At 39.6% G+C, this 21359-nt stretch overlaps 1 protein-coding gene across 1 annotated transcript in view; it reads left to right on the top strand.

Moving 5' to 3' along the window:
• The window catches only part of CCDC13 (coiled-coil domain containing 13), a 977767-nt gene extending 960490 nt beyond the window's left edge, over positions 1 to 17277 (top strand). The window contains exon 16 of the mRNA XM_044066042.1: positions 13602 to 17277. Coding sequence (XP_043921977.1) covers positions 13602 to 13776 — 175 coding nt within the window. The 3' untranslated portion in view covers positions 13777 to 17277. The remainder of the gene's footprint in view (positions 1 to 13601) is intronic.
• Positions 17278 to 21359: the final 4082 nt, after the last annotated feature.

Consider the following 21359-nt stretch of genomic DNA (forward strand, 5'->3'; position numbering starts at 1 on the left):
CAAGTTCTTTTTGGTACCAAAAAAGACAGGGGACTGGAGACCAATATTGGATCTCAGCAGACTAAACAAGTCTGTAAGAAGAACGAAGTTCCGGATGGTCACGCTACAGTCCATTCTACCGTTTCTGGGTCAGGCCAATTGGATGTGCTCAGTACACCTTCAGGATGCGTACCACCACATCAAGATGCACAGGCGCTCCAGGAGGTTTCTCTGCTTCCGGCTGGGAGCCAGTCACTACCAGTTCAGGGCCCTGCCCTTTGGTCTCACTACAGCCCCCTGAGTGTTCACCAAATGGATGGCAGCGGTTACGGCTCATCTGAGGCATCAAGGATTCCAGGTGTTTCCATATCTAGACGACTGGCTCCTCACTGCCATCACCAGGCGTCAGCTTCTCCTCTCCAGAGATTACCCCATTCATACTTGCAAAGGGCTAGGTATCTCCATAAATTTCGAAAAGTCTGCCTTGTTGCCTTGTCAGTCTATTACCTTCATAGGCACCACCTTGGATACAGTCCGACTCTCCACAAAACTAACCGAGCAAAGAGTTCTAGATATTTGCAGGCATGTTCACATCCTCCTTCAGAGCAACAGAATCCAGGCCAGGTTTGTCCTGAAGGTATTAGGTCTCATGGCAGCAGCCATTACACTACTTCCCCTAGCTCGCTTTCATATGCGGATCCTTCAGTGGATGCTTTTTTCCCAGTGGTCCTTTCAACAGCTTCCAATGTCACACAACATCTTAATAACCCTGTCTTGCAAGAAACACCTTTCTTGGCGGATGATCTCCTCTCAAGTCCTTCAGGGCAGACCACTTCTTCCTTCTCCTCCGGTCGCCATGGTGACAACGGATGCCTCCCTGGTCGGGTGGGGGGGGGGCATTTTCAGGGCAGGATGGTCCAGGGCACATGGCAACCTTTCGAATGCCAACACATAGCAGAAAGTAAACGCCAACCACGAAGATGGAAAGTCACAACACTTTATTCACATGTCCTGGTACCTCGGCAATTCGCCTTCAGTGGAACAATACATCAAATGAAACCCATCTCCTTAAATGTTTGGAGTAGTCTTACCATTTATTTATTTATTTATTTATTCATTTATATTTATATTTATTTATTTATTTATTTATTTATGTAATATTGTATAATCTAAATGTTGGATAAAGTGAATTATTGATAAACTAGTATCTAAATAGTATATTTATGGGTATTTCTATGGAAAATGGTATTAAAATGCTTTGTAAAGCAATTAAGCAAAAAGGAGGGGAAAAAAAGTTTCTATCAATTGGTTGATAGAATAATGAGTTTGATGTGTTTGTATTTAAGGAGATGGGTTTCATTTGATGTATTGTTCCACTGAAGGCGAATTGCCGAGGTACCAGGACATGTGAATAAAGTTTTGTGGCTTTCCATCTTCGTGGTTGGCGTTTACTTTCTGCTATGTGTTGGAGTTTTTGAGATTTTTTTCCTTTTGGTGTTTTGTTATGGATCGTGTCATGGCAGAAGGCAACGCTAATGGTGACAAATTCCTGTTTGCTGAATTTCTTAAGGAAAGAGAAAGAAAGTTTGCTACTTCTGACTTTTGGGTTAATAATGCTACCGAATCCTGTTCGGATGACTTCGCTCGATTAGAGAGATTAATGTCTAAGGAGGTAACTGTGTATTATGATTCCAAGTTGCTGGAAAAATATGTTTCATTAGATATCACCCCCAGAGGACTGCGCATCGATAGGTTACCTGCCGGTGGTTTTGCTGTGGATGAAAGTGATTTACTTTCTGAATGGAGGCAGGTAGCACAGGACTGTACTCTTGGGTGGTTGAAAATACTCATTAAAAGAAACAACAGAACTGTTGAAAGTTTGCGTAAAGAAATAATTAAGTTACAACATGAATTGATGGATAAGACTTCTCCCAATGTTTTCCAAGGTACTTTTAAAGTTATAAATGAAAAGATTAGTAAGGTAGAAAATGATGTTATTGGGAGGAAAAGATCCAAGCTCAACAGAGATATTAGAGATTACGAAAGAAATGAGATTTTCGATTGGCCACGCAAGGGTCGTCAGCAGCATCAACGTCGGAATAGTAAGATGCGTATGCCCAGAAGTGGTGACGGATCATCTTGTTCCTCTATGGAGACTGTTGGTAGTCGCAAGAGCGTATCATTTGAAGAAGCCGGAAGAGACAGTTCTACTGAACGGGTTGGAATTAGCAGGACTGATTTAAATGCAAGCAAATCGAATGTTCAGACCCGTTCTAAAAAGAATCAGGGGAAAACATCTTTTTTTTTTTTTTTTCAGAAAAACTGATTGTAAGTGCAACCCGGACTTTGAATTTAGATGAAACTATAGTTCCTAATGCGCATCTGTCGAAACCTCAAGCTGATAATAGTATGAATATTGTGAATCTTTCTGATGTCAGTTTGTCTTTTGAAATGTGTAATGTTTTACGTAGGGGTACTAAGTTTATTCCGACAAAATTGCCTATGCTGTCTGATGTTCTCTTGGAGGTTAAAAGATTTGTTCGTAAGTTAAATTTAAAAGTGTTTTTTTCTGAATGTAATGTTCATGGTTGTAGGGATTTTTCTGATGACCATGATAATTTGACAAATGTACAAGAAGATGATGAGTTGCTCAATATGAGTATTTATGACATCCCCGATGATTTGTTTTTTGAAAATAAAAATGAAAATGTTTGTGAAAACAATAGGGACGATGGGTTTTTTGGCATGGGTTACACTCATTTAAGTATGCCGTACTTGCCTAGTGACAGCACTTTTTTGCCCCCGAAACGATCTGTTGCCATTAATGTTTTTGAAAATGTGGTTTGTGCTAGAATTGAAAAGGAATATTTGAATTTTTGTAGGCAGAAAAGACCATTTAATCTTTCTAAGGCAGAATGGCTTGCACTTAAAGAATTTAGAACCACTTTAGACAAAGTGGTTATAAGACCTGCTGATAAAGGGGGCAATTGGGTTGTCATGAATAGTGAAAAATACGCAGATAGTTTTGAGGTATTACTTAGAGAAGATTCCTATGAAAAATTAGGTTTTAATCCTTTAAAACACTATTCTGATGAATTGGTCGAATTACTTGAAAGAGGGGAGAGGCTTGGCTTTTTGTCTTGTGGTGATGTTAATAAGTTGTTGGTAAAGGAACCTAGGCACCCTTATATTTATGCTATTCCTAAAGTTCATAAGGATCTGGTTAACCCTCCGGGAAGACCTATTATTTCAGGGATAGGTTCTTATATTGAGAGAACCAATAAATTTATTGATTTTCATCTCAAGACATATCTATCTAGAGTGTCTTCTCATGTTAGGAATACTCAGGATGTGTGTGGAGCATTAAAGGGTATGTCATGGAATCATGAATTCTATTGGGCTACGGTGGACATCTCTTCTTTGTACACTAACATTGATAAACAGTGGGGATTGGAAGCTATGAGAAAAATAATGGGGGAAGGACCCAGAACTTCATTTTTGTTATCTCTGTTAGAGTTTAGTCTTACACATAATTATTTCGTTTGGAATAGAGAATTTTATCTTCAAGTGAAAGGAACGGCAATGGGTGCGGCGTTTGCTCCTACATATGCAGTTATTTATATGGGGGAATTTGAGAAAGAATTCATGTTTCACAAAAAGTTTTTTGTTAATAATGTTATTTTTTATAAGAGATACATAGATGATCTCATTTTTGTGTGTAAGGGGGAATCTTCCGAGTTTGATGATTTCATGCAGGACTTAAACATGAATGCACTTGGGCTCCATTTTGTGTCTGAATGTTCTAGATCTAGAATTTCATTTTTGGATGTTGAATTTTATGTGGGGGAGAATTATAAGGTACAATTTAGACCTTTCAGAAAACCAACTTCGGTGAATAATTTCTTACATGCTAGCAGCATGCATCCTCCCCATTTAATCAATGCTTTGCCTGAACAGGAATTTAAAAGAATTTTGAGAAACACTTCTGATCCCAATTTATGGGATGAGACATTAGATGAAGTGGTTCATAGACTTATGAGTAGAGGGTATTCAACAGAAATTCTGTCAGGTTTAAAAAACAGATTGTGTGGTGGAAAAAAAGTAAGAAGTGAATTTAGTACACGTCACACAGTTGCTGATAAGGAGGAGAAATTATTTTTTGTTTCTAGATATTCAGATTTTTCTCAAACCATAGAGAAGATTGTTAGACAGTTTTGGAGTGTGGTTTGTGATGATATGATTGTGGGAAGTTTGTTTCCTACTCATATTAGTTTTTCTTATAGAAGATTTGGTAACTTGAAGGAGTTATTAAATAAAAAACTAGAACAGTCTGCTGATGGAGAAAATGTTGGTATGGAGAAATGTGGTAGGTGTTCTGTATGTCATTTGGTTAGAAATTTAGATGGAATGAAAATCAACGGGAAGAGATATAGGGCATTTGAAAAATTCAATTGTTTATCACAAGGGGTGGTTTATGTTTTAGGGTGTGATTGTGTTCAACCATTATGGTACATTGGTCAAACTACCAGAAAGATTAAGGTTCGCATTTTGGAACATTTGGGGGATGTGAGAAGAGAGAATTTGGATAGTCCTGTGGCCTTCCATTTTGTTAAAGTTCATAATGGCAACACTGAAGGATTTATGTTCAGTGTTTTAGCCAGACCACATTTTGATGGTGGAAATTTTAAGACAGAACTTAACAAGTTAGAAAATAAGTTGATTCTCAATTATCACACTTTACATCCGGGGGGCTTGAATTTAGATGTAGGTTTATCTCTATGAAATATCACATGATGTTTTTTGAATTGTTTTGCTTTATGAGAAAGTTTTGCATTTGATATTTTGCATTTGATATTTTGCATTTAAAATATTTGAAATACTTAAAATATTTATAATATTTAATATTATTTAATGCTGTTTTTTGTACAACATCAAATGTTTGGAGTAGTCTTACCATTTATTTATTTATTTATTTATTTCTTCATTTATATTTATATTTATTTATTTATTTATGTAATATTGTATAATCTAAATGTTGGATAAAGTGAATTATTGATAAACTAGTATCTAAATAGTATATTTATGGGTATTTCTATGGAAAATGGTATTAAAATGCTTTGTAAAGCAATTAAGCAAAAAGGAGGGAAAAAAAGTTTCTATCAATTGGTTGATAGAATAATGAGTTTGATGTGTTTGTATTTAAGGAGATGGGTTTCATTTGATGTATTGTTCCACTGAAGGCGAATTGCCGAGGTACCAGGACATGTGAATAAAGTGTTGTGGCTTTCCATCTTCGTGGTTGGCGTTTACTTTCTGCTATGTGTTGGAGTTTTTGAGATTTTTTTCCTTTTGGTGTTTTGTTAACCTTTCGAATGCCACCTGCACATTAAATGTCTTGGAGATGAGAGCAGTACTTTTAGCATTGCAAGCCCTTCAGGACTCTCTTCCCATCGGGACTATTGCAGTTCAGATGGACAATATGCCCGTAGTGTGGTACATCAACAAACAGGGCAGAACCAAGTCCTATCCCTTATGTCGAGAGGCACTCTGACTTTGGCAGTGGGCGATCTCCTTTCAGCGGTTTCTGATAGCAACGCACATCCCCGGGAAGTCCAACATCATAGCGGACAAGTTGAGCAGAGCCATTCTCATGCCACACGAGTGGTCTCTCAAGCAAGCAGTAGTGAAAGAAATTTTTCAGAAATGGGGTCGACCTTGCTGCAATCTTTTTGCAACACTTCAAAACAGCAAGTGCCATGAGTTTTTCACTCTCTTCCCGGCCACCCCGCCCCAGAGACGCTCTAGTCCACGATTGGCCCCAGGGACTTCTGTATGCCTTTCCCCCTTTCCATTAATCACTCAGTTGATTCAGAAAGCTACCGCCTTGAGAGCAACGATAATCCTCATTGCTCCTTACTGGCCTCGACAGATATGGTTTCCGTTCCTGCATCATTACCTCTTGGTGCAGCCCTGGCATCTGGGCCCAGTGCCAGATCTCTTGACCAATCAGTCGGGACGGCTACACCACTCCCTCCAATCTCTCAACCTCACAGCTTGGTTGCTCCAATTCCAACCCTAGCCAGGCTTCCCCTTATTTCCCATTCTGTGCGTGACATCCTTATAGCTTCCCTTAAGTCATCTACCAGAAGGATTTATGCCAGCAAGTGGAAGCATTTTTCCTTCTGGGCAGAAGCTAGAAATATGGATCCTTTTACTGCCCCTATCCAATCAGTCCTAGACTTCCTAGCCGAACTGTTTCACTCAGGGTCTTCTTCCTCCACCATCAGAGTATAGTTAGCGGCTATTTTGAACTTTCATGTAGGCTTTTCGGACTCCAGTATCATGTCCCATAAACTTTGTAAAACCTTTCTTAAAGGTATCTTTTTGCTTAAGCCCCCAATCAGAGACCCCCCCACCACAGTGGGACTTAAATTTGGTTCTAACTTCCTTCATTCTTCCCCCCTTTGAACCTGTGGCTTCCTGCTCCTTGAAGTTGCTCTCTTGGAAGACTTTTTTTTCTAGTCACCATAACATCTGCGAGAAGAGTATCAGAACTTCATGCCCTTTGCATTCGTCCACCTTATCTAGTTTTCCATAAAGACAGAGTGTCTCTCAGGACTAACCCGTCCTTTTTACCCAAGGTTTCTTCTGAGGTGAACCTAAACCAGACTATTGATCTTCCAGTTTTCTTCCCCAGCTACTCCAACAGAGTGGAACAAAAGCTGCATTTTCTGGACGTTCATCGTCAGCTCCGTTACTATCTGGATAGAACCAAGCAAGCTAGGAAATCTGAGCAGCTCTTCCTATCTTATGCGGCAGGGAAGAAAGGCCTTCCAGTTTCCAAAGTAACCCTTTCTAGATGGCTGGCCTCTGTGATCACTTTCATCTATGACCTCAGACGCCAAAAGCTACCGTCAAGGCCCAAGGCTCACTCAACTAGAGCATTAGCCACGTCAATAGCTTTTCAGGCTAGATTACCAATGGATTCCATTTGTGCGGCAGTCACATGGGCGTCTCCTCATACTTTTATCTCTCATTGCAAATTAGACATGGCCTCCTAAAGCCGGGCTAATTTTGGTTCCACCGTTCTCAAGAGTCTGTTTCGATGAGCCACCCAGGGTGAAGGTGCTAAGGACGCAGTCCCATCCAGCAAGAATGAAGGCGAGATTGACAACTTAACATTGAGAAGTTATGTACCTACCATAATGTTCCATGTTAGTTGTCTTCTTCTCGCCTTCTTTCTTGCATCCCACCCCCCATCCCCCTAGCCTGGACAGACCTAAGGATCCTTGGGGATCTTCTTTCTGCCTCACTATTTGCCCCCTTGGCTATCTTTTACTGGTAGCTATAGCTCTAGGTGACTTACGAGTGAGGTTTCCTCTTCTCCTTATTTTGGAGATCAGAACTGCTATGGTTTCAGCTATCAAACGAGATCTGGGTAGTTAGCGCCTAGCATTATGGGATATAGGGTAGCCTCGAGCCGGTAAAAATAGCTCTTGAGCTTTAGTATAGGCCGAGTCGGAGCCGAGGATCGGCTCCGAACCCATCCCGCAAGAAAGAAGGCGAGAAGAAGACAACTAACATGGAACGTTATGGTAAGTACATAACTTCTCATTTTCATAAGATGTACATCTAGATAATTCATATGTTCAACATTAATATTCCATGTAAACTTTAAAAAATCAGTAGTTATATTAATGTATGTTAGAAACATTCAAACTATCAGCTTTGCCACTCCAAATGATACTAATGTCATCTTGAAATCTCTGATTTGATTTGTTAAACACTTTGTATTCACTATTAAACATGTAGTTCTTCTCCCAGAAGGCCATAACTAAATTAGCATAAGCCCCGACAACATGGTGACCCCATAGAGATGCCTTTTTTCTGCAAAAAATATTGCTTATTAAAAGTTATGAAATTATTACTTAATACTATTTCCAGTAATTCCATGATTAAATTCACTAAGTCATGTGTCATGTGATGAATAATGAGCATCTCATTGACCTATTCTAGCCCTATAGTTTGTGGAATCACTGTGTATAAACCACATACATCTATAGTAACTAGAATGTCATTGTGGTCAAACTCAACATGATTCATGTGCTCTAAAAAGGTACAGGAGTCTTTGCAAATCTGTTCCTCTTTTTCTAGGATTTTTTTTAAATTCCTAATCTATATATTTCGCACATGCCAAAGTAATAGAGTTCCTACCATCAACTAATGGTCTCATGGGGGGGGGGGGTATCTATATTCTTATGAATTTTGGGGGGGGCAAAAAAACTGGGACTCTGGGAGTTATAATATTAAGATAGTTGTAGAAATCTAGGGTGATACGTCTTTCTAAAAAAATGTCATTAATTTGCCCATAAAATTTTCTATAAGCAATATTCAACTCATTTAATGACACTTCGACATAGGTATCTGTGTTTAATATCTCGAGTAATTTATCTTTATACATAACTTCACACATAATGACTGCTCTATCTCTTTTATCTGGTTTCATAATTCTTAATGTTAAGTTGTCTATCTCGCCTTCTATTCTTGCTGGTTGGGTTCGGAGACGATCCTCAGCTCTGACTCGGCCATCTTCAAAAGCTCGAGAGCTGCTTACTGGCTCGAGGCCCCCCTATATCCCATGATGCCTGGTGCTAGATACCCAGATCTTGTTTGGCACTTCTGCTACGAGGTTGTTCTACTGGCTCAGGTCGTATAAGCTTCTTCATTATTACTGTTATTTACTGTTATTTTCCTGTAAAAATTACTGTATTGTAGTCTAGAATTAGTCGTTAATTAGACTTTATTCATTGTAGTTAGTTTTTTCCTCTAAATAGCTTTCTCTTCCTAAGAAAGTCATTTAAATTAGATAGTTTCCCCTCCCCCCTTCTCTCCATTTTCTAGAGAAAGGTTCTTTCCATTTGAGTTAGAGGTTAACATTTCTTTTTTGTCTCCTTTAAAAAAAAAAAACTTTTTCTCTATAACCTGTAGTGTTAGTGATAAGTTTGTTTTTCCCTTTGGTAGTAGTACTTGTGTGGGTTGTGGTAACTGTAGGGTATTAATATTTTTCATCGGTTACCTTAACTTTTTGTGTGAAAACTTGTCCTTGGTTTTCTTCCAAGAATGTCGTCCAAGGATCCAAAACCGTCCGGATTCAAGAAGTGTGACTCATGCTGTCAGAATATGTCTCGGACAGATGGTCACACTTCTTGTGTTTATTGTCTGGGCACTGTGCACCTGCAGGACTCTTGCTCCATCTGTCATGCCTTCAGTCCAAGAGTCCTGCAGGAGCACAAAAATAAATTGATTCTGAGGGGTCTGCTTAAACCCCAAGATTCACCATCGAAGTCTCAGCCAGTGAAATCTTCCAGGCCACCTAAACCGTCAGCTCCCAGTTTGGAGCCATCGTTGGGTGAAGCCACACAATCCATTTTGGCTTCGGCTGGAACCGATGTCCCTCCCTCCCAGTCGGCTCCGACACGGTCTTCAGAGCTGGCTGAGAGTCGAAAGAGATCCAGGTCTTTTTCTTTGGAATTGATACGTTCGGCTTCAAAGTCGCCCCTGCTCCAATCAGAGCGTAGTCACCGATCATCCCACTCTTCTCGGTCCTCTAGAATTTCGGACCATGATTTGGAAAGAGTGGTCAGTAGGCTCTTGAAGTCGCAGGCCCTTGCCAAAATGTTGTCCAGCCCTCCTCATCAGGATTCGGCTCCGTCCACAGCTATTGATATTCCTCCTCCGAGTCTTCCTTTGAGCTCGGAGCCGAAGTTCATTGGGGTTCGAGTCATGGAACCATCGGTGCCGATACCCTCCTTTTCGGTTCCTTCGTCGGCTCCAATCCCTTCCATAGTACCTTCCCTGGAGGGATCTGGGCGCTGAGACTCCCTCGTCGGCTCCGAGGGGGCTAGTGGCATCGGACCCTTGTCCGACCCCGCTCTCCCTCTCGGTGCTTCGGCGCAGGTGAGCTCAGCTCCCACATCTGCCTCGGAGCCATCTCTCTCGGTGCGGGGAGGGCTTTTGGTTTCGTCGGAGCCTGAGCCTTTTCTGCGTCCAGGCAGGGACACCTTCAAGGTGATGAGGAGTGTGCTGGCCCCTGAGTCAGTCCCACGATCGACCCCATCGGCTCCTCCCCCTAGGGTGCCTGCGTCAGCCTCTGCCCCTCTTCCAGACCCTAAGTGTGGGGATCCAGTGCTCCAGGACACCCCCTTGGGTGTATCCTCCTGTTCCGAGGCCTTCCCTGATCTTTAAAACTCAAAACTGGTAAAATGAAGAAAATCGAAAGAGATTTGAATCAATATGCAAATGGGTTAGCATACCCAAAGCCCCCAGAAACCAAAGAAGATACAGATACAGTAATAATAATGGTAGCAATAACATTGACTATATTGCTGTAAGAGAATCGGTTCAGCAAGCCGATTCATTATATGAACAAGAATTTCCTGAACTCAGAAGACCTGAAAGATTAAGAAATAAAAATCCTAATTTCTATCATGAAGCAGCAGGGTTTCAAGGGGCCAAGCCAAAGAACAAACAATGGAGGACTTAAATTATGTATTAATTGGGACTGATGATTTAGGTGTTTCACACAACAGTCAACAAGCTGAAGATATAATAAATGGAAAAGACAAACATGTTGTAGTGAACACTAAGTGTGATTTTAAGGTGTTAATCTTTTCTGAATTTTATGTGGATGAAGAAGTAGCGAATGTTTTATCTAAGGGAACTACTTTTGTTCCAACTATTTTTTTTTAATTTCACTAATACTATGATTGACATTAAAATATTTTTAAGGAAAATCAATTTTAGTTTAATGTACCAAGATGCCATTTATAACGTGAATAGTAGGTTTAACATCAGCAGTACATACAACCCCCCTACATCCTAAATTAATGTTGTATGAGAAGATGTGTGAACAGGAATTAAAGCGCTTAGATACGGTTAACACAATATCAAAAAATCACACACATAATTTGAGTGACAATGAGCTAAATGTTCTAAAAAAATTAAGAGAAGAGAGAATAAGAATTATGAAACCAGATAAAGGGGGTGGAGCAGTCATTATGTGTGAAGTTATGTATAAAGATAAATTATTCGAGATATTAAACACAGATACCTATGTCGAAGTGTCATTAAATGAGTTGAATATTGCTTATAGAAAATTTTATGGGCAAATTAATGACATTTTTTTAGAAAGACATATCACCTTAGATTTATACAACTATCTTAATATTATAACTCCCAGAGTCCCAGTTTTTTTTGGCACCCCCAAAATTCATAAGAATATAGATAACCCCCCCCATGAGACCATTAGTTGATGGTAGGAACTCTATTGCTTTGGCATGCGCAAAATGCATAGAATATGAATTTAAAAAGTTCCTAGAAAAAGAGGAACAGATTTGCAAAGACTCCTGGACCTTTTTAGAGCATATGAATCACGCTGAGTTTGACCACAATGACATTCTAGTTACTATAGATGTATGTGGTTTATACACAGTGATTCCACAAACTATAGGGCTAGAATGGGTCAATGAGATGCTCATTATTCATCACATGACACATGACTTAGTGAATTTAATCATGGAATTATTGGAAATAGTATTAAGTAATAATTTCATAACTTTTAATAAGCAATATTTTTTGCAGAAAAAAGGCATCGCTATGGGGTCAATATGTGGGGGGGCTTATGCTAATTTAGTTATGGCCTTCTGAGAGAAGAACTACATGTTTAATAGTGAATACAAAGTGTTTATCAAATCATATCATAGGTTTCAAGATGACATTAGTATCATTTGGAGTGGCACAGCTGATAGTTTGAATGAGTTTCTAACATACATTAATATAACTACTGATTTTTTAAAGTTTACATGGAATATTAATGTTGAACATATGAATTATCTAGATGTACATCTTATGAAAAACAATGTTAAAGAAATGTATACTGCTGTGATTTACAGGAAGGAATCCTATTCAGATTACTTCTTACATTATAGCAGTTGCCATCCGATGCATCAGAAAAAGTCTGTTATCAAAGGCCAATTAGTAAGAGCATCCTGAATGGTCATTGAATTTGATCAGTTTCAAGAGGAATGTACTTTTTTACGTGACATGTTTCTAAATAGAGGTTATCCAGAAATATTAGTTGATACTCTCATACAAGAAGTTACCATTAATAGACAGAAGGGACATTTTAAACCCATTCTTAGTTGATCAAGGGTGGAACATAATGGTAGCATTTCATCTAATATTAGTAATAATGATAATAGCAGTGACATAACAAGATAAACTATGTTTTCCAAAGCACTTGTTCTAACATTTTCTCAAGAACATAACATGGTTAGAGACATCATTATGGACAATTGGAACATTGTCATGGAAGATCCCTCCTGTAGAAATCATATCAGTCAAATACCTAAAACTGTTTTTAGAAAAGGTAGAAGTTTTAATGATATTTTAAAACATAAGAATAGTCCACCTACGAAGGGCAAGTCAAGTATGGCTAAATGTGGAGCTTGTCATTGGTGCCACAAAATAAAAATAGGGGAAGTTTTCTATGTAAGGAAAAAGAAGTATTTCTTACATGGTAAGTACAACTTCAAATCCAAAGCAGTAGTATACCTAGCCACATGTAATTCATGCTCAACATTCTATATAGGGAAAACAGAAAGACAGTTTGCCCAAAGAATATATGAGCATGAATATGCCATCAAGAAAAATAAGCCTAATAATGCACTAACTAAGCATATTAGTGAATACAAAGAACACCAGTTCTCCTTCATGGCAATTGACCACGTAGATATAGAGGACAGGAGACCTTGGGATTTGTATCTAGAATTAAAAGAATTAAAATGGCAAATAACTACACAAGCTGACATGTGGCCTGGTATAAACGAGCGTAGCATGGTTACCCCCATATTAAAACTAAAGGCATTAGAAAGGAATAAAATCATTTGACATAGTGACATCATATTTTGTCTGGAAATAATTTTGGACCAGGTGCAGGCCATTATCTACTTTTTTTGCACTTTTTTTCGCATCATTGTACTGTATCACATTTTATATTATGTATACAATATATTTTTAAAAATATTTTAAAAAAAAAACATTTTTTAACATTTTCAAGCACATGTCCTCATATGTCTGGCATTTGTATCTGTTAATTTAGTGTTTCATAATATTATATATATAACATCATCTTTTTCTAGTCCCTTGAATATATGTTATTCATGGCTTTTAAGTAATAAGTATAAAAGTATTTATGTAAGTGATTATTGAATTCAGTTATTTGATTTGATATACTTCATTTATTCTTGTTTATGGTATTTGAATGAAATAATTGTGAGCAGGTGTTTTTAATTTAGTATTAATTGAGACTAGTATTTGTATAAAAGGAAGTGATGTCAGTGTTTTGTAATTGTCTGAAGGAATTTAACAGGAGTTAAATGAAAAGCGCTTTACATCTGGTGTTTATCTTTGTTATTTTTGGCTCAATAAAGTGCCGTTTTGGGTACATCATATTTTCTTGGCGTTCTTCAGCTTGGTGGCTCTTCATTTCGTTTGTTTGTTTGTCGTAACACAGTTTACTGTGTTAGTATAAGAAATTAATTATGATGCCCTTCTTTTTGTAGGCTTGCCATCCAGCTAGATGAGAATGAGGCACTGAAATCTGCTTTAAAGAGTGCGCTGAAATCTAAAGAAGAAGATCTTAGACTTTATCATGAGATGATGGAGCAAGTGAAAAGGGTTTTCTTGCAGGCTGTAAAGCAACAGAAAGAAGAAAGAAAACAGAGCTACCTCAGCTGAATAACTTTCATTAGTCATTAAAGAAGGCAGAAGGACACATTTTCAACAAATCAACTGCAAAAGGAAAATCAGGGTGGTTTATCTGGCGTTATCTTCCTGACCAAGTTCCCTGATAAGTTTTCTTTCATTAGTTATTAAAAATGACAGTAAGACATGAGCCCAACAAATCTGCTGCAAAAGGAAAATTAGCCTGCTTTATTTGGCATTATTTTTCTGATGCAGATGTCTAGTGAGTTATAATAAATTGACCAAAATATGTTCCCTGAAACAATGAACATATAACATTATTTGATAGTTTCTTTGAAAATCAAAATAGACTTGTGACACTTAAAAGTAATCCTGTCAGCTGCTTGGTGCATCTTCTTAGGCATTTTGCACAAAGGCACATATTTTACAAAACTTGTATTGTCCTGTTTTTTTTTTTGGAGGTGGATACAGTTTCATTTGTTATTGATTGTTGCTTTATTTATTTTTTAGCACTCTTTGTTGTTTAAAATGTGAAAGCTTATGATACTTGGCCATCTGAACTGATTTCCTTGAACACGTCCTTTTACATTTTGAATAATAATTACGTGTTAAGTATAGAATAAATGTAAAAAAATAAAAAAGTAATAGCATTAATGCTAGTTACACACTATAGCCAAAGAGTCTGACATGTCCATTGTTTACAATAACTAGGACAATTTCCACTGAGGTTACTTTTACTTGTGCTTCTGTGTCTTTATGCATCACACACTACCTGGCAGTCAAGTTCTGCACTGGGTTCATTCCATATAGAACAAACCAAAATGCTTTTTTTATGGTCTAATATAATTTTTCAAAAGCAGTCATGCTGTAAATATTCTAGACAAAACTGTACTGGTATGTTTTTTATAACTGTACACATTTCAGATGTATGCACATTTAAGTTCTTATTCTTAAAATGTAATCTCTTATTTTATTAACAGACAAATAGAAATATATTGCTAACAGTTGCTAAATTTCAAAGACAGATGCTGTAATGCTCCACTCTATCAGTTCCACATGGACAACACAAAATATAAAGTTATTAAGCCAGGATAAACACTATCATTTTATTATTGTGATGCTAAAGTGATAAGCATTTCTTGTTGTCTCATTCTTTCTTTATCAGTTATGTGACCTAATGGTCTGTTGATATCATAGCTGTTTTTAGCAAGTCATCTCACAGAAACATAAAAAGATACTAGGCTAACAGTCCAGGGGCCTTTTTAAGCCGAGCCAAGCAGAATTCCCAAGTGTTTCTTCTTCCTTTCTATAGACAGGAAATAGTCAAGTTACAGTTTTTCTTCCTCCACTGTCCTTTGTGGTACTATCCTAACACCTCAGTACCTGTCCACACCAGATCTACCAGCTGACTTATTTGCCACCCCCCATTTAGTCCGGTATGCTAGGACTGGTATTGGAACTAGGCATCCAGGGGTGCAGTATGTCTGAACATCTATCCAGTGGGAATGGTCTTCATGCTTTATGACCTATTTGTTTCCTCCCCTCCCTTCCCTTTTACAGACCCAGAGATATGCCTGGGGAGCAAGTGTGCACATCTGCAGCATCTCAGCAATGTCTCCACCCTTAACCCCTCATTAGATACACCTACCATGTGTCTTCACAAGTCTCCACCAAGGATCATCACAGTAAACGCCTATGGGACCACCCATCCATCCTAGGATGGTAATGTCCATGCCTCACTATCACTTTGTCACTCACCCAAACCACTAATAAAACCTGGGTTGTAGTTAGGGTTTTATAATGCTACACCATCACAGTGGCTTACATCAAGTTACAGTTTCGTAGAACATCAGTATCCTCTGTCCAACAGAGACATAGATGTCAGCTCTGGGACACATTTGCATTTTCACATCAATCTGTCCAGATTGTGTTTGAAGTGGGTCAGGGAGGTGCTTTGTTTTACATGGAGGAGAAGCTTATTCCAGAGCAGTGGAAGCCTCTGTGACATGTATCTGTCTCTCCAGCATGTCCTGTTTAGATTGTTATAAAGGTTAAAATCCTCAGAGTGAGTGTTACTGATACTACTGTTTTTGCAGATATGGAGCAGGTTCTTCACTATAGGGTTTGATGAGGCCTTGAAGGTTAGGCAGAGGCCATACCTTAACAGTCTGTAGGAGACAGACAGTAGGGAAACTGATCTAAAGTGGTCCCCATAATTCATGTCTTGGACACCCTGGATTCCTTTCATAAGAAATTTCTGTGGGCATTCAAGTAGAAGGATGTGGCTTTGCAGGTACATACCAGAGGAAGCATTATACTCTATATGACTGGTCTAATATGGGCAGAGTTCAGAGGGACAATAGCCTCCCTGGACCTGGATGCAATTCCCTTACCTATAAGCTGTGCTGTATAAAATGACTTCCTGTGGTGGACACGTTAGTCAAAGGCCAGATCACTATCCACATAAGTCCTCAGATTCTTAACTACCATTTCTACCTTAAGAGGCATGTTGCCAATGTTATAGTTTGTGGGTCATGATGATCTACTGAAGGAGATGACTATGCACATTTTTTGTGCTCAGTTTGAGCTCATGGTTCTTACACAAATTGTTCATTTGTGTGAGGCCTTCCACATGATATTTGTGTATTTGGGAGACTCTATGACTGCCTTGAGCTTGCAATCATCTGCAAACTTGATCAGCCACAGTATGTTTATATTGCCTAGACATCTAAGAAGTAAATAACAAGCAGGAGCAGTCTCAGTACTGATCCCTGGGCACTTCATTCGTGAATGGGTTTTTAATGGTGGTGGAGTCACTTATTTTTAACACTTGCATCCACTGTGAAAGCCACTTGGCTACCCAGTGGGTGACATGTGGGTTTATTTACATTTTTTGTAATGTTTCGACTACACCTGAGTGGGAAATAATGTCAGATGCCTTGGCCAAGTCCAAATAGGCCATATGAACTGATTTGCTCTCATACTTGGCCTTTGTGACCTTCCTAAAGAAGATCACCAACTTCAGCAGACATGATCCTGACCTCCAGCTGACAAATCCAAACTGACCAGGATCCATCATTTGTTGATCTATTATGTCTTTGCATATAACATCCATGACAATTCCTTCCTTGGCTTTATTGATTAGACTGGTCAGACTCATGGGTCAATAGTTTCCTAGGTCAGTAGAGGGGCCACCCTTGTGCAGTGGAATGATAGTTTTCACTTTCTAGTCCACAGGCACAAACCCGGTTACAAGGCTGAGATTATATAGCTTCATTAGGGGGACAGACAAGTTCTGTTTCAAGCCATTTAGATACCTTGGTATGTTATCATGACCTATAGATGCTGTGTTCTTTGCCTTGGACAGCACCTTTAGTACCTGATCTCCGGTGGTAAAAGAGAGTGGCATGAATTTTGGTATATCCATAGTGGAGACCAGGGGGAATAATCGACTGATGTTTGCACTGAACTTATCTTCCAGTAGTTTTGCAATATCCACTGGTGCAGTAAACATGGTGCTATTTACCACCAGTTTGGCACACTGATATGTATTACGTTTCAGCTTCCAAATATAGCTGAAGAATGCTTTATTGTTGTCTTTAGCTTGGGAGGTTATATTTAACTCAAATTTGGCTTTAGTGGCTTTGACTAGACTCTTATCTGTGTATTAAGGCTTATGATTGTGTTTTTATCATATTTACTGTGTTTAGCCATGATTTCTTTTCTACTTGTTGTATAGCTTGTGTGTAGTTAGGGTCTATCAAGATGGTTTATTTTTGGAGATTTTGTTTTGCTTCTGCTGAGTGAGAATAGTCACCTCTGTACAGTGGTTGAAGTGATGGTAGAATTCCTGGGAGAAGGATTCAGCATAGGCAAGTGAATTATCTTGGTTTGGGGGATACAATTTTGCCAGTGTATCATTTTATAAAAGTTAGATTGCTTTAGAATAATTTTTGAATATTCCAAGGTTTGAAGGGGATCCCTGTTACAGTATAATTTCAAAAGATACCAGTTTGCGGTCTGACCTTACTAGAGAGGATAATATGCAAGGGAGAGGTGCAGAGTTTCGCTATTGTGAGGTTCAAGTGTAGGATGTTGTTTCCCGTTGTTGTTTCCCCTTGTGAAAGTTTTAAAAAGTTGTTCCTGGACGTTCATATTAACAAAGTCTAGGAATTTCTGAGCCTGCCTGTTTGGGGATGAGTATGTTTCGTAGTTTATTGATGAATAATTAAAGTGTCCTAGAATTACCATGTTAGGTCATATGCTTAGTGACTCAAATTTATTTAGGTATCTTGTGCGAGTGTCCTGGGTCATGGAGGGGGATATATATCTAGTGTTTATATGATAAGGGATTTTGCCTATGGTAGTTTGGCTATGGAGAATTTCTAGCACAGCATGCTGCATTACCAGTCCAGAGGTGTAGTTATTTATGATAAAGGTGGAGACACCTCCACCTTGTTTCCCTTCCTGAGTGGAACCTGGTCTAAAGGTGTGGAAGACATTTTAGCCCTGCACTGTTGGGGCGCCTTTGGCTTCTCTAAATCACGTCTCAGTTACCACAAATATAGCTATGTCTTCCAGGGTGAGGAGATCTTGTTCATAGGTTCATACTAGGCTATCTGCCATGGGGCAATTATAAGCCTAGCCCGATTCTGTATGGCTTATGCCACCCCTTGATTTGAGTATACTGTGCCCTTTTTAAGGTTTAGTTTACTGTGCCTCTGTCTAATAGTGACACGGGAGTAATCCCTGGGACAAACCTACGATCCCCCATCCACCTATCGAGATTCTTCTTGAAGAGATTCAGTGAGGTGCTCTGCCTCACATGAACTGGAATTCTATTCCAGAGCGAAGGGAGCCTCTGGGTTATAAACCTGTCCCTCCAGCAAGTTCTATTTATTTCTGTGCTGAGGTTCAAGTCCCTCGAGCGTGTGGCTCTAAGGGATTTAGATTTACTGAGGTGGAGCATGTCCATTAATTCTGGATTTGACATAGCTTTGTATGTCAGGCATAGATCGCCTTGAAGTAGGCGGTATGCAACTGAGTAGAGCTGGAGTTTTTTTAACCGAGCAGCATATGGCATCTGTTTGAGACCCTTGATCCTCTTGGTGAGATACTTTTGGGGTCTTTCTAATTGCTGCAGGTGTCGGGTAAGGTACATCCCAAAAGGGGCATTGTATTCTATGATGGGCCTGATGAGGGATGAATAAAGGGGCACGATTACCTCTCTTGATCTAGATGTGAAACCCTTCGTGATGAGGTGGGCTATATAGAAGGTCTTTCTAACCACTTTGGCAATGTGGTTTTCAAAGGAGAGATTGCTATCAACTTGGGTCCCCAGGTCCCTAATAACTTTCTCTGTACTTAATGGGTTTCCGCCTATGTGGTAATTTGTGGGCACATTGTTTTTGCCAAAGGGTATGACTATACATTTTTTGGCATTTAGCTTTAAACCATATCGCTGGCACCAGTAATCTGTCTCTGTGAGACCTTTTTGAAGGATGTTTGTGTCAGCTGGAGAGTTGATTATGGCGCCCAGTTTGCAGTCGTCTGCGAACTTGGTGAGCCATAGTCCTCCCACATTTGCCTGTACCTCAGAAAAGTATATACCAAACAAGAGTGGTCCCAGGACAGAACCCTGTGGGATGCCACTTGTGACCGATTTCGAGTCTGACATGGCTCCAGCAACTCTCACTCTGTGGGTTCTGTCTTTGAGCCAGTTTGCGACCCATCTTGTGACATAGGGGTTTATATTTAAGCTGGATAGCTTATCTATGATGCCTGAGTGAGGTATTGTGTCAAATGCCTTTGCAAGGTCCAGATAGGCTGTGTGGACTACCTTCCCTTCATCTATGGCTTTGGTGACTGTTTCGAAGAAGTCAACCAGGTTCAAAAGGCAGGATCTGCCCTTGACAAAGCCGAACTGGGTAGGATCTAGTGTCTGTAGGTCCCCAATGTCTTTGTTTATGAGCTCCATGATGATCCTCTCCATAGCTTTGCAGACTAAGCTAGTCAGGCTTATGGGGCGATAGTTTCCAGGGTCCGTAGAGGCTCCACCTTTGTGGAGTGGGACCACTGTTGCTGTACGCCATTCTGTGGGCATGTATCCTGTAGTGAGGCTGAGATTGTATAGCTGTTTTATTTGAGGGATTAGTTCCTCTTGGAGTTCATGTAGGACGCAACCTGGGATGCCATCTGGTCCCATGGAAGCAGTGTTTTTTGCTTTGGAGAGGGCAGCCTTCACCTGAGTATCAGAGATGTTTGGGAGGCAGCCCTCTGCTAGGATAGATACTTGCTCTTTTGGGGGAGAGGGGGTGGAGAAGTTTGCACTGAACCTGTTTGCCAGGATATTGGCGATGTCTGTGGGTTCAGTGTATTTTTTGTCGTTTAGAATCAACTCAGAACAAGTCTGGGAGTTGTAGGGTGTGGAGTTTCTTTTCCCGACATCCAGCATTTAGCAGTAAGTAGTTTTGGCTATGTAGGTAGGTTTAGTAGGCTAGCATTGCCAAGAGGCACTATGAGGGTTGATAAAGTTTTTTTCAAGATTAGAAAGCCTAAGGGGGAGAGGTGTTGGCCATCCCTGACAAAGCAGCTCTCCCTATCTACCATGTTCTCCCAAGCTGACAGATATTGCACCCCCTTAGAATGACACCAGTGACTTAGTCAATTAGTAAGGTCAATCGTGTTATGCTGGTACTGTGTCATCATTCTTTGTGAGGGTGAGGTACTGCTCAGTACTAGATTAGTAAATGTCTGAGACACATCATTCAAGAGATCTATCATATATCTATTCATGTTGTCCAGGGAGGTATGTCTCAGATCATTTATGCCATCATGCACTAGGACTGATTCATTCTGGTATCTGTTGTGTAATGACCTGTGTGCATGGGTGGCCTGGCATACCCTGATGCCTGACAAGCAGCTAACTGTCATGCTTTCCTTATACAATCTAGTGAGGGCTATGCCTATGTGTTTGACTATGGAATCACCTATGACTAGTGTATTTTATGTAGGAGTTGCCTGTTCAGTGGGCTTTGTTTCTGATGCTTGGTGACTCTTGCTCTTATGTGTGTTGGAGTGTTTTATATTAATGTTATTTCAATATACTATGAGGTGATGCTGAGGGGCATATTGCCCTTTTGTCATTTAGGAGGCCTTAGTCTTTGTGGTTTTGGGAGGTCGCAACTTAATACCTCAGCATAAGATTTAGTTTGAGCATTGGGTTAGTTTGGGAGTGATGTGTAAACCAGCTTACTGCTGATGATCTTATTTCTAGCATTGTATGTGTGCAAGATATTTGCTTCCAGTGATAGTAGGTACAGACGTCTCTCATATACTATGTTATGTTGTTTTAGCAGCAGGTGGTTGTCAGTCAGCATGAGACAATTCGTACATTGCCTCAATATACCCATCTCACTCAGGTTGGTTACAGGAATTGTGGGGAAGTACTTATCCATTGCTTAATTAGGATAGTATGACCAATGGAGTTTAGACTAGGCTGGCTAGAGAACTGGATAGAGCAGTTAACCGTTGAGAGCATGAGCAGTGTGGCTATTTATCTGTATTGAAGATATGAGGGAACTGGTACCTAAAGTGAAATACTTAGGATGTCAGAG

This window comes from Protopterus annectens, chromosome 3.part0 (genome assembly GCF_019279795.1).
Source record: "Protopterus annectens isolate FY-2018-M chromosome 3.part0, PAN1.0, whole genome shotgun sequence".
Lineage (NCBI taxonomy): Eukaryota > Metazoa > Chordata > Ceratodontiformes > Protopteridae > Protopterus > Protopterus annectens.